Source organism: Oryza sativa, chromosome 7 (assembly GCF_034140825.1).
Source record: "Oryza sativa Japonica Group chromosome 7, ASM3414082v1".
Classification (NCBI taxonomy): Eukaryota; Viridiplantae; Streptophyta; class Magnoliopsida; order Poales; family Poaceae; genus Oryza; species Oryza sativa.
The window spans coordinates 16,808,165-16,835,679 of record NC_089041.1 but is presented as its reverse complement, the minus strand read 5'-3'; the positions used below and the strand labels follow the sequence as shown (position 1 = coordinate 16,835,679).

At 38.9% G+C, this 27,515-nt stretch overlaps 2 protein-coding genes across 12 annotated transcripts; both read right to left on the bottom strand.

Moving 5' to 3' along the window:
* Positions 1–743: 743 nt before the first annotated feature.
* LOC9272191 (uncharacterized) lies at positions 744–10,513 on the bottom strand. 10 transcript variants are annotated; one of them, XR_001547289.3, is made up of 16 exons: positions 10,355–10,513; positions 10,136–10,266; positions 9,877–10,046; positions 9,640–9,786; positions 8,852–8,903; positions 8,252–8,426; positions 7,546–7,628; positions 6,411–6,623; positions 5,170–5,301; positions 4,499–4,634; positions 3,878–3,985; positions 3,241–3,306; positions 2,902–3,161; positions 2,704–2,808; positions 1,413–1,759; positions 744–1,128 (listed from the first exon to the last, which is right to left on the bottom strand). XR_001547289.3 is itself a non-coding variant. In XM_015789821.3 (15 exons), the coding sequence occupies exons 1-14, from the start codon at positions 10,425–10,427 to the stop codon at positions 2,716–2,718; spliced, it is 1,839 nt and encodes a 612-aa protein (XP_015645307.1). In that variant the 5' UTR covers positions 10,428–10,513; the 3' UTR covers positions 744–1,128; positions 2,704–2,715. The 10 variants fall into 10 exon arrangements, 5 of the variants coding, with proteins under 5 accessions (XP_015645307.1, XP_066168182.1, XP_066168183.1 ...); XR_010742313.1 differs by having other exon boundaries at positions 1,413–1,498; XR_001547293.3 differs by lacking the exon at positions 1,413–1,759 and having other exon boundaries at positions 2,898–3,161.
* Positions 10,514–13,467: 2,954 nt separating this feature from the next.
* On the bottom strand, positions 13,468–20,353 carry LOC4343180 (probable protein S-acyltransferase 12). Of its 2 annotated transcripts, XM_015792416.3 has the most exons (7): positions 19,931–20,353; positions 17,863–18,088; positions 16,475–16,566; positions 15,272–15,398; positions 15,111–15,196; positions 13,942–14,007; positions 13,468–13,866 (listed from the first exon to the last, which is right to left on the bottom strand). In XM_015792416.3, the coding sequence occupies exons 1-7, from the start codon at positions 20,126–20,128 to the stop codon at positions 13,750–13,752; spliced, it is 912 nt and encodes a 303-aa protein (XP_015647902.1). In that variant the 5' UTR covers positions 20,129–20,353; the 3' UTR covers positions 13,468–13,749. The 2 variants fall into 2 exon arrangements, with proteins under 2 accessions (XP_015647902.1, XP_066168665.1); XM_066312568.1 differs by lacking the exons at positions 13,468–13,866; positions 13,942–14,007 and adding an exon at positions 14,167–14,922.
* Positions 20,354–27,515: the final 7,162 nt, after the last annotated feature.

The following is a 27,515-nucleotide window of genomic DNA, read 5'->3' as shown; positions in this document are numbered from 1 at the left end:
TAAAAGGTTGACGATTTAAAAATTGTTAAGCATGAGCAATGATGCGAGGACAAATTCCCGTCAGGTTGTGGCAGGACGATATAAAAGATTTATCTGGTGATCCAGATGTTCTTGAGTTTGGCAGCAATATAATCAGATCTTAATGTTTTTAAATTGATCACCTGTTCTTGTAGAGATGCTGCTAGACCTGCCACGATTATTTGGAGAGGGGGTGTTTGATTGCAGGGTAATGTTTAATAAAATGGGTTATCTTCGATGCTATCGGTTGTGAGCTTGTGGTAGGGAATATCAGGATCAGGCGATGTGCGTGGATCAGTTCCCCATTTTGCCAAGAATTTACCAAGCAATGTACCAAGCCCTTACCTTTAGAGGGGTTAGTAATCCTACGATGTCTTAAAGGGGATCTTCTATAATTTCGCACATAAGGGGTTATTTCTTGGTTTCGTCCAGTCATTAATAACTTGACTATTTTTAGATAATAGTAGATAGAAAGAACGCTCGTAAGGAGTCCTATTGAAACCAAGAAATATAGGCCTGCTTGCCATCCACACCAGAATAGATAGAGTTTTCCGAAGAAACCTGCTAGTGGAGGAAGGCCTCCTAGGGATAAGAGACATAGGGCTAAAGAGAGAGCCAAAAAAGGATCTTTCGTGTATAATCCTGCATAATCTCGAATGTTATCAGTTCCGGTACGTAGACCAAATAATACAATGCAAGCAAAAGTTCCTAGATTCATGGAGATATAGAAAAGCATATAAGTTATCATGCTTGCATATCCATCATTTGAGTCTCCAACAATTATTCCAATAATTACATATCCGATTTGCCCTATGGACGAATATGCAAGCATACGTTTCATGCTTGTTTGAGTAATAGCAAGGAGATTCCCCAATATCATGCTAAGAATCTTTGGCTTTTTTTTTCCCGAACGACCAAACAGATTGGATGACGTTACATTGATAGGAGTTAAATTACATAGAAAAGGAAAAAAAAAACTGTACAATTCTAACTACAAACAAGCTTGCACGCCAGACCACCTTTCTATTCCTCATGGTAATAATCTCGCAATATGTTTCGCGCCAGCCAAGCTCCAATAGCCTAACTATGCTTTGGCTTTCCCCTGTCCCTCTAAAACAAAAGCATTTCCTGTGGTTAGCCATGAAGGACAGGATCCAAACCACCGAACAACTGAAACAAAGAAACTGGGAGGGCTCTGAGTATTGTGAGCTGTGTGGGAATATAGAAAATGCTTAGCATGTAGATTTTAGATGTCCAATTGCTAGATTTGTATGGTGCATTTGCAGGGATGCTTTGAAAGTTATTTTCTCTCTAGTGTTACATGTTTCTGATGTGTCTGTGAATAGAATGAGTTTTGTAATCTTAGCTGCGATCAGCTGGCAGCTGTGCATTACCTGGAATGACATGATCAGTCTCTGGGAGGAATAAGGAAAGATCCTAGTACTCCAGGTAGGGCTCTAGAGAAGATTCCCTGAAAGAGCTAAGATAACTAAATTGATTAGAGATAAGAATGTTTCGACCCCTCTAACTGTGATTTATGGACTTGTTTCCTTGTTATAACAGTGGAGGATTCTAATGAAGCAAAAGAAGGCCCTGAAGCTGGAGTGCGTAATATCCTGGTTGCTTGAAGCGGCAGGCCGGATGCATCCACAAAGTGAGCGTTGAAGTCATCGCTGGCCTGATGTGTTTTCCATTTCCTTTTGCTCTTCTGTTAGTGAGTTGAGTTTTGATTAGCCAGTCACTGTCCCAAAATGAACTTATGTGAGTTGGTTGCTGTGTCTGTCTCTGTGAACTGTGCTAAAATGAACGCTGGTCTCCCCAGCCACAAACTTTGCTTTCAATCAAAAGCAGGGCATCTTGCCTTTTGTCTAAATAAAAAGTTTGCCCAAGAATTTGGTCATGGATAAGTTCCCCAGTGTAATGGAGTACGAAGTAACCACCAGTAATAAACCAGTCAGTTCATCGGGATCGACCTCATCAAGAGTTCGAGAGAACTGCTAAAAGTTTGGGTCCCTCAAAATTAACTGCTGGGCGTGACCCTTCAATTTGGACAGCTCAGCTATTCACCGGATTGATCAGATTTATTGCTTTACCTAGAGGATTAAGATTATTTTTTATGCGAAGACGACAGCTTTTATTCCTACTACCATCAGGCGGTTACATATCAGATCGCAAGTGTGGAATGGAGAATTTGGGGGCAAAAAGATCGACACTTCTACGGCTCGAGACGGTCGACCCGCCTCATTCAGCTCGCATCTTGATTCTTGACGAGCAAACTGAAAATTCAGAGAAAACCATCCTAATACTCCCTCCGTCCTTAAAAATATAGCTAATTTTGTAGTTCAAATTTATACTATATATACCCCGTATATATATTTTGGGACGGGGAGAGTAGCACTCTAGCTTTTTGCTAGAAGCCTAGAACTTAAACAACAGTATGGCTGTCCGCCACAGCTATATTCATAGCTTGGCCATATCCTAGCAGACTAGAAGAACAGTACATCTGCAGGTTGTTGCCTCCACTGCTAGAGGGTCAGAAATTTCTTATAATTTCTATATCCAGTAAACATGGAAGGCACCACCACAGGATTAGGAGTACAAATATGCATCATGATTGCCTTTATGTACATCGTGTTTTCTTCTGGGCAGCTACACTATAACACAAACGTGTTCAGGGACGCGTACCTGAAGGGACGGCTATGCGTTGCTCTGTGACCCTATCTGTTCCTCAATCTGCACCATAATCCTTTCAGCATCCATCCACCAGTCTGCGTCATCACAATCCTTGTCCTGCGCGCATACATGGATGGCAGTTTCTGTGATAGCACGTTTGGAAATACTAGCGGGAAGAAGAAGAAGAAGACAACAGAAGAGACTACCAACTTGGTCACGTGTGTCAGGACCATGATCGGTGTTCTCGATGCTGTCAGCAAATTTCACCGCTTCTTCCCACCAGCTCGGATCATCCTCACCGCTCTCTGTAACTGATTTCGTCCCATTGCAAAGGTACTCATCATTCCTGTTCCTCCCCTCAATGTTGATCTCTACAACTTCCCCCTGATATTCCCTCTGGGCTGAATCGGATATCGAGCTGAGCTCAGGAATCACGTCCCAGGGAACAGGGCGCAATGGAGAACGGTAACCTATTCCAAAGTGATGATGATAAGAGAAAAAAGGATCATGTATAAGTGAGAACTTATGGAGTATCTTCCCGTGCTTTACCTTGGCAGTCAGGGTCATAACACTTTTGGTAATATGCAGCTCTCTGGAATTCAACAATATACATTACTGTTGCACAAGCACGGCTAGTGATTAGCTAATGTGAATAGGACCAATAATATATTCGAACGATAGAACGGCATGGAGTGAGGTTGCATGTCAGTGATTCGGATATCATGGTAGCATAAACTAACAATTTGCATAATTTTGTTATCACAGCGTTATTCTGTTCAAATAAATAGAGATATTATGAAATCAACTTACAATGCAGTTAACTATTTTGCACCGTAGTAAACAGGTGAGGAAACAAAACACAAGATTGGTTTGCTTAACAGACATGTAAAACATTTCCAGATAAAGTGTCAAACATTAAATAGAAGATATAAGAGAAGAAAACGAAAAAGATAAAAACCACTATACGGTGCATGCGTTTTTACAAAAAAAATACTGACAAGGAATAAAGAAATAACAAAAGCATGTGATAGCAAGAGCAAATAGTGAAGTAGGTATCATAATAAGACTGTAGAAGCATAAATATAACTCTCCTTTTTTCTACTCATTGCACAAAATTTCCATCAGCATTAACGAAGTAATGCACTAATGTACAAGAAGATTGAACAGAACAAAGGTAAATTGTTACCATGATTGCTTTTATGTTCTCTTCCAATATGCTCACAGTATCTACTCCTTGACATACTATAAATCATCAAACCATAATGTGAAAACCAGTACCAGCATCTAATTTTTCCTGCAGAGATGGGTGCAGAAATCTTTAAGATATAGTGAAAGTGTGCAGCTCGTATTTCCTGGGATGCAGCGTTGTTAATCTTTTGCCTAAAATGCAAGTAATGACAGTACTACAAGAAATAAGACCAATACAATATATTGTCTAATAACATAATTGGAGCAGGGCAGAAAGTCATCAGTATTGGTGTGCAGAGTCAAATTTTGACGGTGGAGGGATCCTGGGTAGATAATGCATAATGGCATCCTTTTTAGATAATGTAGAGTAGTATCTGCATCAAGTGGAGATAGGGAAAGTTCAAGAATTTTATGGAGTATACTACTCTGGCTTCACTAATGTTTTTCACACAAAAATTTAACAAACCACTTGACCCATACCAAGCTATTTGAGCTGACTATGCACATAAATACACCCTTCGAATTCCAGAAAGACCGAGAGAAACATAGTGAAACAGAGTCCTGATGACTGATTGATTATCAATAAGAAAGAGGGGTAATTGAGAGGAAGATAAACCACCTGAGACATTTCCAAAAGAAGCTATAGATTCAATAAAGACATCCAGAGCTGGAAAAGGAGATATCCCATAAGTATTTGAAACAGGAAAATCATTTCGATAGGTACCAATGGAGTCCTTGCTGTTTCTTCCTTGAATCTAACCACAGCACATTAGACAACCAATTAATATAACAAAATCAACAGAATATTTAAGTATATTTGGTACAGGACTTATAAGAAGCACGTGACACATTTAACCAATAGGACACTTTCGTAACAACCAATATTTTGTAAATTTTCAATAAACTATTCAGAATTAGTGAAGGATCAAAATGTAGGACACTTTTGTAACAACCAATATATTTGTAAATTTTCAATACAAAATTCAGAAATAGTGAAGCTTCAAAATGCACGAGTCATTTATTGCAACTTCTAAGCCACATAGCTAGCTGGTCAAAAAATACGTCAAACAAAACCTGCATCAGAGTTTGTGAAAATAGGGAATAATTATATTGGAAATAGATAAAGTGATAAATAGTTGCATTGGAATTTGACAGAGTAGGGGTATTAGAGTCTTTTAGGTTTTGTATTGGTATGTGTGGGATGGATGAAAAATAAACTTATTTTGGGTATTCCAGAAAATGCCCAAGCAGGAAAGTTGCAAGGTAATACAAGAAAGCATATATACTTACTCGTATCATGCTGGCTTCCGAGTCAAAATGCAATGTTTTCTTGCAATCTAAATCAAGTTTGCATGTCAAAAGTTTATGACAGTCATCATCTAATCTGCAAATAAGTGACTCCATAAAGAGCTCCTTATCACTCTGTAACATTTAAAACAAGCTGTCAGAGTGCAGGGGGGGACATATATCCAAATCTCATAACTCCTTAAGACAAACAAGCTGTCGGAGTGCAGGGGTGACATATATCCAAATGTCATAACTCCTCAGACAAAATGTTCCATGTTCACATGCAGTCAACAGAAGATAACATAAGGCAAAGAAGACATACAACACAGAAAAGATAACATAAAGTATTAGGATCGCTGTACTGAGCAGATTAGCCATACCAGCAGGCATATCAAACTGCAGTGCAGATCTAAATTAAAATTCATCTACTGTGTTTTAGAAATTATACAAGGACCTACTACCGAAAGGACAATCTGTGATACACTCTTTTGTGGTAACCGATGGATCAAAAGGTTTCAAGAATGGATCAGGTTCTGGAAACCAAGCAGTACTAACTAGTAACTACTCCTGAACTAGGGTGTTGATAAACTGGCTTGTTCAAGAAAAAAAAAACAGGGCAATTATGGACTATCAAAACAAATGTGATATTATTCTAAAAAGCCTCCTTGGAATAGATATAAAATTGATGGCGGTTCATCAGTCCAAAATTTATGTAGTCTATCAGAACTGGGGTGCCAAAAAGAGCTGATTTACAAGCAAATGAAAAAACTATCACTTTCCCACTGTGTAGACACATGTTTTTTTTTTCAGAAATGGTGTTGCTTACAAGTGTCAACAAATACAACACTAGCGAGGACCAGATCAACTAGTAGAGTACTTCTCTTACTGATTTCAGGAAAACTTGACAGGTCCAAGGCCATATAAAATAGCCTTTTTAAGTTTAAAAAGCAAGAAACAACTATTTTAAGTGAACATCTTCACTATTTCTGTATTTCAGCATCATGGCATGAAACAATAAACCATCAACTTTTTATCACTATTACAGGCTTACAATTATTCTCCGTCCCCAAAAAATTGTTCTACCATTTGAAATAGGAGACGTTTATTTACATCAAATCTCCAAGAAGAAATTAAATTTTCTAATGTAGTTGAAGAACAGAAACAAGTCGGCATGTGAAATCAAAAACTTGACATTAGGAATATTTATCGAGAACAAAGAAAAGAACTTATGATCAAGGTCTCACCATGTTTTTATGTTTGAAACGCTCAGTAGCCACAAGAAATGACTTCTTCCCAGACTTCGATGAGAAGGCTAAACGAAAACAACGATTCCGGGAGTAAACAGCAATATCCATAAAGAGATGATCAGCATGACCTGTACAACTGCTATCTTTCGTAATGTACAGTTTATCAAAGTTAGGATTAGCTGCACGCTGAGATGCGATCCGTGAGCAGATCTGCAAAGAAGAGCAATACTTCAGTGTAGAAAAAAAATTCCAATCAACCACGTCGATTCTATATTGAACCAAGCAAAGCAAAAAAGGCAAATGTTCTGAACATAAATCCCATGGCCAGAAAAAAGGATACACATCTTAAGTTTGTTGGCAAACATATATGCAGAACATATATATTGCAAATCAATTGCTAGTCAGCGTTGATGTACACACCTGTAAAGTAGAAGAAATTTATTCTGGTTCTTTCTAATTTCAGAGTTGCATTTCATTTTACCAAAAGATGAATTGACTAACGCAGGAGGCCCAGAAGTATGGCAAGAACAAAGATAGGTTTCTACTTTACTTGTAACTTGGCATCAATACAGAAATGTGCAAGTGCTCAAAGCACCTCTAGTGTAGAAGATAACAACTCATTAGCATAAATACATTGTGTTTCATATGGGCCTTACTGCGTACTATAGACCTATTCCATTTTGATTTTTTTTTCCTCAAAAACTTGACGTATGAAGACAAAGTAAATTCAATTTTGGAGTGAATAGATTAGTTGCAAGCCTGGATTCTCTTCGAGGATAAACAAATAAAACTTGTGTCCATCGTCATGGGGAGGATGAAGACAGACTAAAGAGTTAAAGAAACTATTAAATAGGTGAACATGCTCCACTGAGTAACTAGATCCTATTCTCAGTGTAGGTGAGAGCATGTTCCATGTATCTGCTATCAGGGTCAGGGTCATATACTATGTATCCATGGTACAAAACATTTTCATTCATATATTTGTTCTATGTTTTATTTTGGAGCATTGCTGAAAGATATAGACTTAGAACTGTTCCTTGCTTGAATATAACTAGCTCAACAAAACATAGAGCACTTGAAAATAACAAATCTACTGATGATAATAAAACTGAAGATTGAGATCGAATAGTACCTCAGAGATAAATGCACCAACATGGGAGTTGTCCTTGAATGCAGTCTTCGGTATGCGGATGATCAAATGGCGTGAGAACTTTTCTAAGCAAACAACAGAAGTTTTCATATGAGTACCAGTATGCAGCACATAAGGTTGTCACAACGATTGAGATTGACCAATACATAATGTAAAAAGGGTATGGGGGTCGCATAGTAGATCCTTCCTGATAATTAAAAAGGTAACTTCCTTTCATTCTCCCCCCACTCACATGTAGGATTAGCTTGTGGATGAAATCCATATATAGAGTGCACAAAAGCCAAACTAATTCTTGAACAATTGCTACAACTCTTCTTAAAACTTATTCAAATATGGCCTATGTTCAATATGGTAAGTATTCCTTTTCCTATCTTCTCAACTTGGATATCCCTCAGCTTCTATGAATAACCCTACCTTAAGACTGAAGTTTGAGAACTGCTTAGGCTCAACGGAGACAATGTCTCCATTCATCATGCATAGCATCCACTTAAAACATATGATTCATAGAAACGCCCTACAGTACAAATGTATTAGACTATTATAGAAAACAAAATCCTTGTGTAGGATTAGGCAACTAGCCATCCAGAAGATGCAAAGGCTAATCTTATTCATCATAAAATGATCCCACTGATCTTATTGACATAATTTTATAGGTTAAACACACATGCAAAAGGAGGTAATAAGGCACCTTCAGTAGACGAGTCTAACTCTATTATCCATTCCTCCTGTCCTTCAATGGAATATTTATCATGCAAAGCACTGAATGTGGCTGCAACCAATATATCCACCATTTCATCTGCATCTCTCATCTTGTTCAATCTTGGGTCAAACTCAAGATCAAAGTAAATATGGCAAGGTGAACCCTGTAGCATCAAAATTGATGTAACATGTTATTGGCTATCTAGGGTATGACCGTTTTTCAGACATTTGTTTGTACGACTATATGCAGGTTGATTCCTCATCCTAAAAGATAGCACTATCTTCATGATGTAACAGAATAATTCCCAAACAATAATGATTAAGAGGATATGCACAAACAAATATATTTGCAAATTTGAGGCCAGGATTCTATGGACATGATTCCAAAATTAAGGCCCTTAGAGAAGGAGAATTCCCGTCAAAAGAGAAGTTGTGGTATCAAGTATGTGCTTTACCAAATATTTGATCACATCATTACCATCAGGTTTGGGAAAAAGAACAAGCATATGAAAAGCGTTTTTATGCAACTACTACTTGGCAGCATATAATATTTTTACCATTTCAACAAAATACAGATATGGATACTTACATCCTGTATAACTTCATAGTGATGGCGAATCTGCGGATCCATATTATTGTACCTAGAGAAGGTCACAACATAGAACAGAATAAATCCATGGAGATAAAAGGAAAAGAAGCATCTTAAATTAGCCAAGAAGTGATGAACATTCTAATATGTTATATTATTAAGAGAGGGCTAAAAGGAACCACCACGTTCACTCTCAAGGCTAGAAATTAGTTAAAAATTAAAATATTTTGTTACTTGGAGGAAAAAGAGAAAGACCTACACCTGGTAGGACCAGATTATAGATGGAATGATGGATAGCTACAATTATACTTTTACAAATAGAGATAGATTTGTATGGAATTTTCTTTTTTTTACTACCTCCGTCCCAAAATATAAGAATCTAGGATCGGATGAAACGTTTTCTAGTACAATGTATCTGGACAGACTAGGAAATGTCTCATCCAGTCTTAGGTTCTTATATTTTGGGACGGACATAAGAAGGTAGAACCAGCTCTACCTTATAGCCATTTCGTTGATAGAAATGATAAGTTACAAAGTTGCATGAATAAGGGGAAAATGAGAAAAGGAAGGGATAAAGAGAAAAGGATATATAGAGATAAGGGAATGTACAAAATATAATTCTGTTTAAAATAATTCTGCACAATTGTGCAAGAAATTTGACTAGTTTCATCAATGAGAATGCGTGGCATGTTCCAAACTCTAGTAATAGGCCATTACACAAAAGAAAAATTAGGAATCAACAAGGTATGTCAGAAATGCAGAGGCACACAATGTATCATGGTCACAACCTTTTCCAGAACTCATCGTATGTAGACACGAGGAATCTTCTCTGCCCACTTAAATGATCTTGGTAGCTAAAGACATTGGTATAAGCATGTGCTTTACAGAACCTGATTGCCTCCTCTTGCCTAGGGAAGGTTGCCCAAACACCGGCACTGCACACCCAACAAACAAAATTCAGAACAAATGGGGGCTCATTTGCTTTGAACAAATGCAACATCAGAACAGATCAGAGGTTCAGAGACCTGGGGACCAAATCAGTTTGCTTCTTGAGATCAATTCGGATCTCCCGCAACAACCGCAACAGGCTGAGCGGCTTCTTCACCGGGACACCTTGCGGGGAACCGTAGAACACAACCGGGGACATCTGCTTGCGGCCAGTAAATTTGATCACCGCCGACGACGGCGCCTCATGCTGGATAGGGAAAACAATCGTAGCAGTTCATCACTTGCCTCTTACGTACATTCTAAGCTAGAACCTCATGGAGACCCCATCACGCGCACCTTCTCCGCCGCGTCCGGCGTAGGAGTAGAAGAGGAGGAGCTCCCGCCGCCGCCGCCGCCGCCTCCATCCGCCGTGGACGCTACCCGCGACCTCTTGCCCGCCCGCCGCGGCCTCTCCCTGAACGCCGACTCTGAATCCACCCGATTGGAACAAAGCCGGATCAGAAATTTGGGGGGGAAAGGGAAAGAAATCGCCATTTTCGAGGTCCAGGAGCTTACGGGGAGGGGAGACGCCGCACTTGAAGCAGGCGAAGAGGCGGTCGACGTCGTCCTTGGGGTCGTGCGCCGCCATGGATTGGATTCGATGCGAGCTTGCCTTCTTCGCGATCTCTTCTAGGGTTTAACCGATTTCGGGGGGCGCTAGTTACAGATTCTTGTGGGCGGGAAATTGGTTTTCGTTCTCTTTTACATTCGCAGTGTGTCTCGCCGTTATAACGGAATAAAAATGACAAAATTTGTATGTATAAAACTCAAAAGATGTGATATTAGCTACTTCATATTGAGAAAATATAGTGCTGTTAGACATTACAAAATTATGATATTTTCTTTCTAGACACCACGAGCATTATTATATTATTTTCATACGATTGAGGAGAGAGAAGCCCTATGAGTTTTCCATTTTACCCTTATGTCCAAACTAAATTTTTATGGTTAGCCCATTTCTCATATTATGCAGATCGCCGGACGCAAGATGCACTAACTCTATAGATCGATGGCCTCTCCTCCTACCGTCCAACGGCAAGGCATGGTTGTTTTGTGTCCGTTAGAGAGGAGTCTCAGGATTCAGATCCTCATGCAGTCACATTCAGCCTCCTCGTCAACCATGCCGGCACCTGGAGAGTCTGTTGCTTGTGGTCGACTGGTTATCATCCAAGTTTGCAACCTCGCGGAGGCCAAGGAGACCGGATAGGCCACAGGAGAGCAGTTGGACGTGCTCTTCTTCATCTCCCTCGACACCAATGGAGTCAGTAGTGCAAGGTCCGAACGAAGGCCAAGACAACAATTTGATTGACGATAAAAGAAAATAAAAGCCATTTGAATAGAAATATAGCAAGTATTAATATAAGAACTCATGGGTGAAAGAAAATTTTAAATAGAGCTATGCATGAAGAGATCAGGCTCGCTGGAGTTTTCATCGAAGTTGAAGAAGAATGCCTTGGTGGCTGTGGAGAAGATTGGATTGTTGCATGGAGAAGCTAGACTGTCATGCAGAGCAACCTGCAGTGACAAAGGAGGAGAGCCTGCAAGCCACTGAGCGAGACTAGCCGGAGTACCGAAATGCTACCAACATGCTAGCCAGTGGCTCCCTCCCCATTCACGAATGCTCCAGGGAGAGAGATGTGTGACTGTCTCCGATTAAGTGAACCAATTCCTTCTTTTAAAAAAAGAAGTGAAAATGAGAAGGGTACTTAGGTCATTCTTTGTTATGTTTATCTTTTGATCACTCAGATAGATTAATATTATGTTAACGAGAAGCATGTCCACTAGCAAAATACTACGAATTTATATTGCCCAACAACAAATTCAGATTCTTACGATGTCTTATAGCTAACTAAACTTTTCGAGTATCATGTAGCAAATTTTGTCAATGAAAAATATATATTATGTTACTCTGACTTTAAATATGATTTTCTTTTTAACTCATGTGAAAATTTAAAAACAATCAATCCCTTTGGTTCCAAAATTCTTGGGGTTTTGGACATGATCTCACATACTTCGGTAGCAAGAAGTAATTTGGTAGGTTACCTATTACTTAAATCACCTACTAAATTATAAAGTTTGGCATACATGATTATATATTAAAAATATAATTATAAGATATGGAAGTTTGTACTTAAAAAGTTACCTATCCAGTGAAAAAGGTTAATGTGCATTCCGACTAGTTTAGAATTAGGGTTCAAAGGTGGGGTGGGTGGGAGGGACGGGGCATTGGGAGGAGGAGGTGGGGTTTTCTTAAGGCTTGAAGGGATGACCGAGGGAGTGGTTGATTGGTCTTGAGTAGCGGTTGGCGTGTTGCCGCTGGTGAATCGGATGAGGGCGGTGGGTGAGGTAGGAGGCGGCATGGCGAAGCAACGGAGTGGGTGGGGACGAGGGAGGACCAGAGGAGGGGACAGATCGGGTTGTGGAACATAAGGAATCACCTTGCCAGGCCATGGTGCTTTGCCGCATTGGTTGAAAACAAAACGAGCAAGAGGAAGATGACAATTTTGTATACGGTTATGCCAAAAATTCAGCCGGTGCAAATATGCACATGGGCTAGGAATACATTTGTGTGCCTCTAGCCCACGCGACACATGTCCTTTAATCTAAGCTCTATCTAGTTGATTATCCATGTTACTGCAATTTTGCCTATCCGCAGGGAGACGTGATTAATGCAGCTGTAGGTAGACTACCTCACCTGTTGGATGCTTTCCAGGCAGAAGTCATGGCGTGTTTGACCGGAGAGCTGCGAGTGAACATGGCATGAGTCATGTGGTGTTTGAAACTAATTCAATGGTACCAAAGAAACTAAACGATTGGCAATCACTAGTGGGCTAATCTACAAATCGAAGAACCCGATCAGAATTAGTTTCATTTCTTGTTCTTTTATTTTTGCTCTTCGAGTATGTAATAAAGTTGCTCACGCCTTAGTGGCATTGGTTTGTAAGTGTCCCCACGATATTGTCTGATTTATCCCCAAACCAAACACATGCTAAATACTCAAAAATCTATTAAATCTCAGTATAACCTTTTTTATCTAGCCTGTAAATTTTGTAGGCTAAAATGTTAGGCCCATTATAACCCAGTGGCCCATGATTACGCTGCGTCTCAAGTTAATGGAAAGCTCTTTTCTGCTCGAAAAGAAAAAAAAAAAGGAACACAAAGCAAAATTTCCGAGATATTGGGCTGTTTATTTTCCTATAAAGTTAAGCCATAAAAATGTCATGTCATGTCATGGAATATCGCCTTTACTTTTCTGTGAACCAAAGAGGTTTAATAAGGAGAAAGAAATCCTTGGAAGATTGTGGCATCCAAGTATCAAACCATACTCCTATTTGTTTCTATTTGATGTGCAGAAACGAGTTGAGTTTGCTTATGAAGATGCTCAGGAGTTATTCACTTGTTTGACGATGCATCACATATAGGAGTACATATTACAACTCTACAAGCTTTGTCCTTCACTCCTTGTATGTTGGTTCCAACTAAAATTTATTATTGCCTGATGACATCTATAATTGAAATAGAGGACAAAAAGTTATTCAGTTATCTTAAAAACATCAAATTTTAAAATGTCGGTATCCAATTATCCACTGAACATGAACAATGCCATGAACATCCATTACGCGTGCAAATAACACCGAGTCAGCTGACATATTCATAATGACCTTGTGAAGATCTTCAATTGAAATGATACACGCCGTTTAAATCAACCAAAGAATTAACATGATTTTGTGTAATTTAGTATGGTCCATGGATCAAGTACCACAAAACTATACAAAAAGAATGATATTGCATTTCACACTTCCTATGAAAGAACGACGATGGATTTCTGTACAGAAATCAGGTAGCTTAATCTACAAGTGAGTCGGCAATATGGAATATTTTGAACAAGATGCTGGTGGAAGTACATGTAGTCAGACGACTGCATCAGATCGAGTAGGGAATTCAAGGCCATGAAGTGCTCCAATGTTGTGCAGATCCTCAGCAGAGTACAATGGAAGAAACCAGAGCAACTTTTTGGTGCCAAAAACCTGCAGTAAATTATTTTGCTGATATGAGGAATGTAAAAAGGGGAGATGGAGAACTCAAAATGCAGTAAAGAAAACCTGCTCCAAGTTTTTTCTCCATCCCAGGTCATACTTCCATGAGACTGAATTCCTTCGCTCATGGACCTGAAATAAGTTCGATCAAACACACATCGGCATGACAAGCAAGGAATATGATATGCTATTATTCAATTGGGATCTAGGCCAGATTCTGAAGAAAGTCAAACCAAAAGCCAGGGTGCTCTTGTACCACTGGACTGGCGATAAAATAAAGTAAGATCATGGTAAAAAAACAACCAACTTTTCTTTTCTTAATTAATCTCAACTTAGAAGAAACATTATGTGAAATGAATTGTATAAGTTCAACATAAAATTACTAATGAATTATTTTACATTTGTTGTAATTTGAAACTCCCTCAAGTAACAGGAAGCTGTAATTATAGTGGCGAGGCGGTGCCTGAGGGTGAAGGCGGAGCAGGAATCACACCAGGCGACCGGCCGCTGGCAGCAGCTAGATGCTTCAAAGACAAAGCGTATTGCAGCGCCTTCTCCTATGGACAGAAGAGTATCCGTGGTCCAGGAATTGGTTGGGCCCATGCGTTCGGTCCATTTAAAACCAACAAAACTCCACCCAATACCAATAAAATCCAAACCATTTCACTAGCAGGACCAAATCGAACCAGCCCAATTCTTACATCAACCCATTTAAACCCACCCAAAATCAATCCACTCTTAAATCCACCAATTCAGTCCATTTCAACCCAACCTAGTAGCACCCTTACAACCAAGAGATCAAGAAATTCAACACCAATCAGTGCGTAACAACTTCATACATGAGCTTGGCTATCTTAGCTCTCCTAAGCTCTCCAGATCACAAGCAAGGAAATTCATGAAATTTATGCCTTTGATCTTTGAGAATTGCATGCATAAACTACTTGAAGTTCTTTAGCTTTACCACTTTGGTAACAGAGTAAATTATCCAAACCGAGCTGCTCACTTGAAATAATTGTACAGTTCTGAAACATTTGTACATACATGGTCCTACAAACAAATATTGCAATTTGAATCTAGTAGTAAATTGTGGACATATTCAGAACAGTGTCTAGATCCTGATTAACAGGTCCTCCAGTGTAAATGACAGCATGAAATTTAGAGGTTTCATGGAGGCATTTCTTAAGATAATAAGCATTACAAACATTAAGGCAAAAATCTATAGTTCACCGAATTACCTCTATAGAAGTCGTATTACTTGTAACAAGAGATGCGTGCATTCCAATGAAACATAGAAGGCTCAGTGCAAATGCCAAATTAAGAACTGCAATAAAGGTCTACTAGTAAGTAACTTGCACAATTTTGAGGCGAGTTAAAATGCTTCGAAGGCAGAGGATACCAAAAGTAACAAATAGAATAGCAATATCGCCAGGTGAGCTGGAACGTCTGCTTTCATCTCGGAAGAACTCAATAAAGTAAGGAAGTAGTACCAATGTATCCAACACTGTTTCAACAAATGTATATACCTAAAAGGCAGACAAAATGCAATTACATAGAAAATAGAAAGAATTAATGAAGCTAAATAGAAATGGTCTATAAAGTATATACTATAGAAGATGCTAGTAAACAGAAAATATAAAATAGTCTTCAGTGACTTGTTTGATGTTTTGGCACTTGAGACTAGAGAAGAAGAATGTCTTGCTCATTGATATGAAATTTATGAATTTATGTAGTAGCAAAAGCCAGTGCTCACACACCAAGCATATCATACATTGATTGTTAGCTTGTGAGCATGCTAACTATAAAATAAAAGTACAGCAAAAAAGTGGAACCTGGAGTAAAATTTTGAAGCCTTTAAGGCTTTATAAATACTTTTCAGGTCCCCAAATTACAGGGAAAAAATATTTTAAGAGGGTTGAAGACATTCTCCCTCCATTCTGTTTCACTTGTCTCCAACACAAATATTGGACCATTATCCATGAAAAATATGATGCTATGAAAATATTTTTCACAAAAAATCTTAATGTTTCTTTTTTTTCATACCTAGAAGCCAAAGTTTTTAAGGTTTGACTGCACACTTTCTAAACCAATACTACCGAGTACATTCCTACGTCTATTCTAGCAAGGAATTTATGTTCCATGTATAGTTCAGATAAGCAAGTTGTCTACAAAATACGAAAGGAAGAAATTAGCACCCTGCCCAACTTTTCTAAATGTGTATGTATTCAGTGATAGGTTGAGCATGGATAAAACAAATTATAGCATTATAAAAATCGAAATCTATGTGGACACAGAGGGACTGCTGAGTTTGAGAGGAGAGGAAAAGAGAAGATTGAGAAGATACGCAAAACGAGGTGAGCCATTAGCGCGTGATTAATTGAGTATTAACTATTTTAAACTTCAAAAAAGGATTAATATTATTTTTTAAGCAAATTTCATATAGAAAATTTTTGCAAAAAAACATACCGTTTAGTTGTTCGGGAAGCGTGCGCGTGGAAAACGAAACAAACCTTCTCTCTTTCACCGAACACAGATGTTTTATAGAAAACTTGTCATGAATGCAAATGATAAGAAATTGCAAATCAAAGTGTTTCGGAAGTACCAGGAAAAGGAGAAAATATTTGTAGTTCCTTGCCCCAACACAATTTACCACCCAAACGCAATGATGGTCCATTTTGAGCACACATCTGTTACCTGCGTAGGCAACATCTCACGCTCAGAAAAAGAATAAGGAGAATGAACATATTACTTGAATTTATTCCTAGTAAATTCCAAGGACAAATTAGTAGTAAAGGCATAAAAGATGGCAGATAATCAGTCAAGCATGATACAGACTAAAGGCTTGTTCACTTTCTTGTCACTTTCAACCCTTACCATTGCTACTCTACCAACTTTTGGTAATTCGGGAAGTTTCCACTCTCAAACACTACCAAAATTTGGTAAGGCTTTAAACCAATAGACATCCAACACGGCCAAGTTTTTGTAACGACAAAATAAGCAAAAATTTGACATTGCCAAAATGTGGTAGGTTGAAAGTGGCAACAAAGTGAACAAGCACATTATTTATAATATGAACAACTTCAAATCAGATTTTTTTTTTGGCTACTGTTGATCTTTACCTTTCATGGAGTTGTAACTTATAAGGTACCCACTTACTCTCAGAAATCAAATACCTGTGTTATTCGGGTTAGCATGAAATGGAAGTGTATCCTAGAGTGTCTTTCAGTAATTGAGTTGGAAGTTTATATCTCCAAGCACAAGAGGTTTAATTTATCATGTTTGAAGTTCAAAGTTTTTGGATGAAACTTGTGCATTTCTTTTAGCTAAAACTGGTGTTTCCAGTCCTTTCTTATTTTTTAGTAGCACGAATTATTCGATTTTAAAGTGTTCAATCTCAGTTCTCAGAGTTTCAAATGTGCAGTTTGAAAGTGTTCGATCTCAATTGGAAAGTTCAAAAGTGCTTAAATTGTAAGTAGAACTCAGTGCCAGGTTGAAACTGGAGAGGAAAACCAGAGGGAACTACATTCTACAAAAAGGAAAATTAGCAGTGTGAACCGGTTACAGTGAATTATTGGATTTGGTGCGCCCAAATCTTATTGCCTCAAGGCATATATCATCTTAATGCTGGATCTTCCACACTTCTGGATGGTACATGTGATCGGTTAGATATGCTATACTATAACTGGCTACTGCTCTTTGTTTTCTTCCACTAACTTTTGGTTTTATGACAGACACTTGACAGATTTTTCATTTCTTCAATCATTGCAAAGACAATGACAAGAGAAGTAATGATATAGATCAGGGGGCAATGATTAGCACAGTACTGCAAAAATCAGATAATTTAGATCATGTGCATCACAGACAACATTCTATGTATTTTTTTGCTGAAAAATGGAGATTGCCTAATGTAAAAAAGGAATTATGTGGAATATGCAAAACAGTGAGTATAAGTTTATAGATTAAGTGTCATTATCAGGAAAGCTGACTTACAAACAGAACAATGGTGACAACGAGGCGGCTTGCCATTTTGGCAGCGAGAACAATATTTTTGTGCACTTTGCCCTTCTGGATTGGGGTATGTAGCATCCCAATTATATGATATAGTCCTAGAGTTCACACCTATGCCATCCTCTTCAGAAGCATGTCTCCAGTTTTCAGGTACAGCACCAGGATCGGTGAAAACAACCATCAAGTAGCACCATATAATCATTGCAAGCTGCAGAAGAAACAAGATCCCTGAAGAAGTTTTAAGACAAACAATCAAACACAATCATGGTAAATTATTCTCCTTCTAGAAAAGGAAAAGTCCATGATAACAACTAAATAGCATTTAGAGATGTCATGCATAAATGAATTGTTCTCAGTATAGTTGGATGAATCAATATTTTCTTTGCCTTCAAAATTTCCAGGAATCGAAACTCCTTGCTTATAATATGCTCCCTCTGATTTCAAATATAGGTTGCTTTAGAGTTGTGCACAGGAATTAAGAAAGTGTTAAAATGTACTTGTTGCCCTGTAGTTACTATACATTGGAAATGGTACCTCATTCATACATGAGAGTAGTTTCTTGATTAGCAAGGGCATAAAAAGAAAAAATAGAGGACGAGTATCTCGAGGTTATATGACAACTCACAATTAGAGAAGAGTAGAGAATTCTAAAGTGATCTACATTTGGAATCAGAGGGAGTAGAAAACACTAAAAGCAAAATACTAGTATGATGAGTAAAAGGACTAAAAGAATTCTTCAAAAAGATTAATGGAACTATCAGACCGGTCATATCATCAAATGTGGTTTATCTAACACTAGGGAAACTGTCAACCAAGTCATACCATCAAATTTGGTATATCTATTCTGCCAGATAATAACATCTAACAAAAAATGGCATGGAAGAGGAAACTATGTGCAATGAATACATTCCAAAATGATTATATATGCAGACATATTCAGATATTTTAGTGCACAAATTCAACAGTAGAAAAGGATCCTCAATCATTTATAGGAATCATGGTCTTGACAATGGAGGAAAAATGGGCAGTGCTGTCAAAAATCATATACCTGCAGTCCTGCACCAACCTGATTGGGAGCCTGTTTTGTTCCTGGGTTAGTGTCAAGATTTTGTGAGGCACAGTGATACTGTACTGCCGTGTACTCATGGTATGGTGTCTCTTGGAACTCAAACTGCTGTGAACCTTATTGGACTCTGTTTTCTTAATGGAAATTGGGACAGGGTCATCAGGGTTCAGTTACAGCTTCTGAAACTAGGTTTTACCTTTAAACCATGAGTCCGCTCTAATTACAGAAATGCACTTTCACCTAAATTAAGACCAAATGTCAAACGTTGTCTAATCACGTTTAGAAATGTTCAATTATTTGGTGGCACGCCAATCCATAACCAGAAAAACCATGTTTTTCTTATCACGAGACCCAGTGAAACCATCTTTCTTCTAATTTAACTTATGCTCAACACCAATGGGTGACCCCATCCTTACCAAATAAATAAATAAACTGGCAATTTGTTCATCCTGCAGCGATATGTACCACCACATCCAACACATAGTGCCACATAGCTCAGTCACCGAACAACACTTCAAACCGAACAACACTTTTAATTCTATTGATCAACCAATAAGAATTGTCATTCAATGTATTCAATCTAGTTCTCACATAATTACCGGGTTGTGCCACAATTTGTTAAATTTGGCAAGCAAGAAACATTGCATGTGTGAAGAGTAAAGGTAAGCTGTAATTTGTATGTGTAAAAGGAATATTTTGTTAGAATCAATTCTTCTGAGTCCTGACATCCAATGGTGTAATTGAGATGCTAATTTGGCAAGAATGGCTGAAGTAACATATAGAATTCCTAAATTGAAAAGCGAAAACCGCAGTAGCAGAGGACTCCACCGCGTGATCAATGAGGAAGCGGGGAGATCGCGATCTCAACGGAAATCGAATCTAAAGTGTTCTGTCTAGCGCCACATATCGCAGATTCCGCTCGCAGCGTAGCGTACTAAAAATAGGCACCCAGAGAGAGAGGAGAGGGTGGCAAGCAGCGCTTACCAGTAGGTGGAAGGCGACGAGGACGGCCGCGGCCCCGGCCGCGGCGCCGCCGCCGAGCAGCAGAGGGCCCCAGGTGTAGACGACGACGGCGTAGTAGGAGACGGCGACGATGGCGGCCACGAAGGCCAGCATGAGGTACCCGAGCCCCCGCAGCGGCGAGCAGGCGCGGAACGGGTTCACGCGCCGGCAGCAATCCATTCTCGCGGTGCCCCCCTCACTACTCCGGCGAGGGAGGGACACGCGCGGTCGTCGTCGTCGGCGGCGGCGGCGGCGGCGGGGGGCGAGGAGCTAGGGCGTAGGGGAGGTGTCGGTGGCGGCGCGGGTGGGAGGGAGGAAACCGTGTGCGGCGGGGTTTGGTTGGGTCGCTGTATCCTGGGCCCACTTTGTAAGGACAGGTGATCGGATGGGACCCGTTTTGTCGCTGCATAGCAGTAGCAATATCTCACATCTCATATTCTCGAACAAAGAATTTGGAAAAAAAAATCTACACCCATCACTATCATAAACTAAGTCCTTTAAATTATAGAGGAATGGAAAATCAGAAAAATAGAAAAAACACATTATTGAAATACAAGTGCGAAACAGATAAATACAAAAATATAAGAAAAATTATTTGATTGTAACATAGGAAAAACATAGGAATCGGATAAGAGAGATAGACAAAAAAAAGAAAATTTTCCAATAGGTCAGAGCTCTTGCTAAGTTTTCTTTAAAATCTCTATAAGATAGTACATTCCATAGGAATTTCAAAGATATGATATGATTCAATGATTTGTTTCAAATGCTTGTAGGATCGAATCACAATAACTAAGCCAACCAGAGGGGGTGAATGGTTGGTATACCCAAAAACCGAAAACTTTTAGCAGAAATAAAAGTTACCCTCGAAATCGACGGAGATCGGTCTGACCGAGATTAATCTGCCGGTCTGACCGTGTGGATGCCACCGGTCTGACCGCCGTGCTCCTGCCGGTCTGACCGCCGATGTCGCCTGCCGCGTCTGAAGCCGCCACACGTCTGACCGCTGTGCTCCCGCCGGTCTGACTGCCGCTTGCCGCCGGTCTGACCGCCAGTGAGTTGCCGGTTAGACCGCCGAAACCCGGTGAAACACAAATCGAAGAACTCTTAAAGTGGATGACAACTTTATTGATTCTCTCTGTGTTTACAAAGTGCTCCAACAGCACTCGACTAAACTTGAAACCCTAACTCAAAACTCAACGCTCTCAAAAGTGATATTGGGAAGCCTCATGCTCCCCCTCTATTTATACATGTGGTAGGTAGCCTAAAACCACGAACCAAACTCATACTAAGAGTCCTAAACACCTTAGGAAACTCTCTAGTACAAGAAAGAAACTTTACATAACCAATCATACCAAATTTGGACTCCTTCCAAAATCGACTCCGCATCCCATACGCACACAATACCTCCATCGTATGCCATATGAAATCTCCATCAACCATGTGCATCAACTCTAGCCTAAGTATCCCGCATGATCTCTGACCACCACGGACGTCGTCTTATCCCCAAGCCGACTCCTGTTCCATCACCGCAAATACTCTCCCGAGGCATCGAGTCACCTACACATGAAATAAACAAAGAAACCATATTCCGAGACCAAGCTATCTCCAACTTGACTCATTAGTAGCAAACAACAGTATTACATACGTATAGTATCCATCTAGAAGCCATAATCATGAAATAATCACGGATATCCAAACAAACAACCCGAAACCGAAACTGACTCAGCGTCGGCCGGTCAGACCGCGGGCTGGCCGGTCCGACCGCTCGATCACTGCCGGTTTGACCGACACACACTGCCCGGTCTGACTGGTCACATAAAATAACAAACCTGCGATTCACCTGTGAAATCCAATCTTCTCCAAAACCACTTCGTAAATAAATTCCAAATAACAAAACAAATAATCTTCAATGCCCAATTGTTCATCACAGAATAATAATCAAAAACACCTTTTATTTTACAATCTCCCCCTTGATGAACACATTGGCAAACTCATCAAAAATGTTTTGGTGTTTGGAAAAAATAAAAACAAAAGTGGTAAAAAGCACACTTCGTACAAACGTACACATCGTGCTCGAAAAATCTAAAAGAAAACTTCTTCCCCTTTTTAAAAGAAAGAAATTCCCAATTGAACCAAACATGCTCTTCTCAACAACTCTCAACAACTCTCCAAAAATTCATCAACAACTCTCCAAAAATCTAAAAATTTTCACATTACTTCTCCCCCTTTTGACAATGATTTCATCAAGCATAGGAATTATGTTCATTAATGTTCAAAAGCTTAGCATACATATAGCATATCAAGTCATGTGCTGCAATAAAAAGAAGATGAACTCATTTATAATATAGCAAGCATGCATTAAAGTATAACCATGAACTAAAGATTTTACAATTAAGCTTGAATCAACAATCAAAATTCATGATTTCATACGATTTATAATGCAACATCTTAACAAGCACATAGGTTGAAGAATAAACACTAAACACATATATCTATTGCATTTATCACTCTTTCTCAAATAACCTTTAGCACAAAATAACCAAGAGAATTTTTTTTGAACCTTTTCTTTTCTTGAGCCTTTTTGCTCATATTTTTCTCTTTTATTCCGGGTACGTCCCTGTCGTCAAGACTGTTTCCAAGGATTTGGCACCCATTATTTTGCTCACATCGAATACGTCCTTGTCATCAAGACTATTTCCAAGGATTCGGTATTCATTTTTTTCATATTTTTTATTCTCTTTTTCACAATGAGCAATTAAAGCTATTTGAGGAATAACAATTCAATAAAGCATATATATAGAGCATTTATAAATCAAACCATATGATAGCATCAACATTGCATATTTACTTAATTCAAGTAGAATTTAAGTGTCATGTATCATCTCCCTTAAAAGTAAAATATAAATCTCATGAAAAGACTAGAATACATACAAGCTATGCTAGAGACAAATAAACCTTCAAAGTATTGCTAGCATGCACAAGAAAATACCATATGCATAAACAAATCTCTCTTTTCTCAATTTTTTTATTGTCATATTATTGCTTGATAAAACCATGAGTTACAAACTCCCCCTCAAACCATGCCAAAAGGATGAATTATGCCCAATTCACCACGAAGAAAAGCAAAACGATTAGAATCCAAAGGTTTAGTGAAAATATCAGCAATTTACAACTTTGTGTCCAAAAACTGCAATTCAACATCTCCCTTCTCAACATGATCCCTCAAAAAGTGAAAACGAATATCAATGTGCTTTGTGCGTGAATGTTGAACAGGATTCTTAGAAATGTTAATAGCACTAGTATTATCACAAAAGAGAGCTACTTTCTCAAAAGTAAGACCATAATCTTTCAAAGTAGATAAAAGCCAAAGAATCTGTGAACAACAACTAGCAGCAGCAACATATTCAGATTCAGCAGTTGATTGAGCAACACTAGACTGTTTCCTAGAAGACCATGCAATCAATGATGTACCAAGAAAATGACATGTTCCACTAGTACTTTTCCTATCAATTCTACAACCACCAAAATCAGCATCGGAATATCCACTTAAGCATATAGAAGATGAAGTAAAATACTAAATTCCAAGCTCAAGTGTATGATTCAAATACCTCATTATTTGCTTGACCGCTTGACGATGTGAAGCACGAGGAGAAGCTTGAAATGTGCACATAAACACACAGCAAATTGTATGTCTGGCCTAGAAGCAATTAGATACAACAAAGATCCAATCATACTTCTATACTCCTTTTGATCAACAGCTTCACCATCTTCATCAGGATCCAACACAGCTGTAGAACCAATTGGTGTTGAAATTGGCTTGCACTTCTCCATCTTGAACTGTTTCAAAAGATCCTCCGTATACTTCGTTTGATGCACAAAAGTACCTTAAGGTGTTTGCTTAATTTGCAATCCCAAAAAGTACGATAACTCACCCATCATGCTCATCTCAAATTCCCTGCGCATAGTCTCAGCAAAATCTACAACCAAAGCGTGAGTTAAACAACCAAAGATGATATCATCCACATAAATCTGAACAAAAAGTTGATTATCATCATGCTTAAGAACAAAAAACGTTTCGTCAACCTTTCCCATTGTAAAACCTTTCGCAAGCAAAAAGTTTTTAAGCCTATCATACCATGCCCTAGGAGCATACCATGCCCTAGGAGCTTGTTTCAAACCATACAAAGCTTTAGGCAATTTAAAAACATGGTTGGGAAAATCAGGATTTTCAAAACCTGGTGGTTGTTTGACATAAACTTCCTCCTGTATAAAACCATTTAGAAAAGCACTTTTCACATCCATTTGATACAATTTAAAACCTTTTGAAGCAGCAAAAGCCAACAAAAGTCTAATTGCCTCAATTCTAGCAACAGGAGCAAAAGCTTCATCAAAATCCAAACCCTCCACCTGGGTAAAACCTTGAGTAACAAGTCTAGCTTTATTTCTGACAATCAAACCATCCTCATTTTCTTTATTTTTGAAAACCCACTTGGTTCCAATAATATTATGTCCAGAAGGTGGTTCAACTAAAGTCCAAACTTTGTTTCTCTCAAAATTTTCAAGTTCTTCATGCATGGCGTTAATCCACGATTCATCAGTTAATGCATGTGACACATCTTTGGGTTCAAAAGAAGCAACAAATGCAAAATTTGCACAAACATCATGAGTCATTACCTTAGACCTTGTAGTCCGCTCACCTATATTACCAATAATTTGTTCCGGCGGATGTCGTCGTTGAATGTGCAAAGGAGCAGCAACTTCTGAAGTTGATCCACGTTCTGTATCAGTACTGGTCGAAGTAGTAATTTCCGGAGGACCATCTCGAACAGCATCAACAGAACCCTCAGCCGACGATCCTGGCCGGTCTGACCGCACCTCCTGTGGTGGTCTAACCGGAGGTGTGCTGGCGGTCTGACCGGCCTGGCGCCCGATCTGACCGGCCGAGCCGACCTCGTCGTCGGCGTTGTCGTCGCTCTCGTCTTCAAAAATACGACCATCCTCCCCCTGAACCTATAACAGTGTACTTGCAATATCGGGTCTAGTACCTGGACTAGCCTCATCAAAAGAAATTTCGCTAGTCTCAACGATTTTGTTAGTCTCCAAAATAAGTACACGATAGCCACGAGTATGTGCGGGGTAACCAAGAAACAATCCATCGGTAGAACGTGCCTCAAACTTATCCAAATTTCCAAATTTCAAGACAAAGCACTTGCAACCAAAAACACGCAAATGTGAAACTTTGGGTTGATGTCCAAATCGAAGTTCATAAGAAGTTTTTCCAAGTTTAGATCTCAAGAGAACCCGATTTGAAATATAACAAGCAGTGTTAATTGCCTCAGCCCAAAATTTTCTAGGAGTTTTATATTCATCCAACATCGTTCTAGCCATCTCAACCAAAACACGGTTTTTCCTTTCAACAACACCGTTTTGTTGAGGAACACGAGGAGAAGAAAATTCATGTTCAAGACCTCTTTCATTGCAAAATTGTTCAAAAGAAGCATTTTTAAACTCACCACCATTATCACTTCGTATTCTTTTCAAAGAACCAGGAAATTCAAGATCCAATCGAAGAAACAAACCACGAAAGTGTTGAAAAGCTTCATCCTTAGTTGCCATAAAAAAAACCCAAGAATATCGAGAAAAATCGTCAACAATAACCAACACATACCACTTTCCTCCAACAGATTGCACTCTAGCTGGACCAACAGTGTCCATGTGTAATAGCTGTCCCGGTGCATTAGTCATCACAGAAACAATAGGAGCATGTGAAGTAGAAACCATCTTAGCATGACAACACAGTGTACAAACCAAATCAAGATCTTTCTTAAGTTTAGGCAAACTACGAACAAGATCCAAACCACTTAACCTAGTGAGATGATCAAAACCAACATGTCCAAGTCTACGATGCCAAAACATCACATCTTTATCAAACTTAGCAACCAAACATGTTATCACAGGTGAAACATGATTTTCAAAATCAGCTTTAAACACTCTTCCATAGCGAGAAATATTCAATATAGAATCACCACAAGAATCAAAAACTTTACTTGCAGTTTTCTTAAAGTGAATCTCAAAATTTTCATCAACAATTTGTGAAACTGAAAGCAAATTGTACTTTAAGTCCTCAACCAAAGCTACATTCTTCAATTCAAATTTTTCATTTACCTTAACAAAACATGTAGCAAGAACGGCACTTGTAGAAGCATCACCAAAGATAATCGATTCAGTCTTGGATGCCTTTTTGAGTGAGGAGAACCAATTTTTATCACCGGTCATGTGCCGCGAACAACCGGAATCCACGATCCACACATTCTCCTTCCTTGCCACCAAAGCCTCATTATCTTCATACTCTATGTCAGATTCACCACGCGCCATGAAGCAAACATCGGTGATGTTCTTTCCCTTATCATCATCTCCACTTTCACCATCTACATCACTTAGTGGCTCGAAGGCGGCGCAAACTTGTTGAAAAGCCTTCCTGAGATTGTCTAGCTTCCTTCCTTGGGATGAACCCTTTGGCTTGTTATTGTTGGTCTTCTCACCATCTTTGTCTTCTCTTTTGCCTCTTCTAAGCTTAGAACAATGTGAACGAAGATGATCAATTGAACCACATTCAAAGTAACGATTTGGACCACCTCTTTTCCTGTTCCTGGCATTATTCATAGCTCGAGCAATTCTGTTAGCAACCAAAGCCAAATCCTCCTCCTCGATCTGTTCGAGTTGATCATCGGATGTGGCATTAAAAACAACAAGAAAAGAAGGCTTAGATGAAGAAGCATCAACATCCAAAGAAGAAGAAGAAGAAACCAAAGCACTCGACTTAGAATCAACTTTTCGAGAAAGAACATTCATCTCATGTGTTTTCAATTTTGTATAAAGTGAATCCAAAGTCAAAGTAGACATGTTAAAACAGACTCCTGAATAGATGTACCTTTCATCTCCCAAATAGACATATCAAGACCATTCAAAAAGTGACGAGAAATCTTAGATTGTGGATAATTAGTATCATAAAAAGAATCAACAGATCTAGTATCACTCAAAATTTTATTAAACCTAGAAAGATAGTCATCCAAAGCTTCTACAGGTTTCATCTCAAATTTAATGTACTCCTTTTTGAAAATATCACATCGAAGTTCTTTAATGTTATTTGTTCCTTGATGAAAGTTACTCAAAGCATTCCAAATTTCATGAGCAGTTCGAAAGTGCGCAACACAATCATAATCAGAACGAGAAATACCACTCAAAAGAATGTTGCGAGCTTTGCAATTTTGTTCAAAAGCAGTTTTTTCAGCAGCAGTATTAATAGCTTCAGCAATCACATAAAGATGAGAAACTTTTCTCCAAATATCATAATCTTCAGCCATAATGTAAGAATGCATCCTACTACACCAATGAGAAAAATCCGTTCCATCGAAAACATGAGGCTTAGTTGAAAACCTAGCAAGAGTAGCCATGGCAAAAACTCTAGATCGATAAAAATCCAAAGAAGAAAACAAGGTTCTGATACCAATTGTAGGATCGAATCACAATAACTAAGCCAACCAGAGGGGGGTGAATGGTTGGTATA

Coding starts and splice junctions, on each gene's coding strand:
- LOC4343180 (XM_015792416.3), bottom strand. CDS start 20,128: ATGGATTGCTGCCGGCGCGTGAACCCGTTCCGCGCCTGCTCGCCGCTG. Junction 16,567..17,862: donor TTGTCACCATTGTTCTGTTT/GTAAGTCAGCTT, acceptor TTGCCTACGCAG/GTAACAGATGTGTGCTCAAA. Junction 14,008..15,110: donor GTAATACGACTTCTATAGAG/GTAATTCGGTGA, acceptor AACTTATTTCAG/GTCCATGAGCGAAGGAATTC.
- LOC9272191 (XM_015789821.3), bottom strand. CDS start 10,427: ATGGCGGCGCACGACCCCAAGGACGACGTCGACCGCCTCTTCGCCTGC. Junction 10,267..10,354: donor GTGCGGCGTCTCCCCTCCCC/GTAAGCTCCTGG, acceptor GGGTGGATTCAG/AGTCGGCGTTCAGGGAGAGG. Junction 4,635..5,169: donor CGGAAGCCAGCATGATACGA/GTAAGTATATAT, acceptor TGCTGTGGTTAG/ATTCAAGGAAGAAACAGCAA.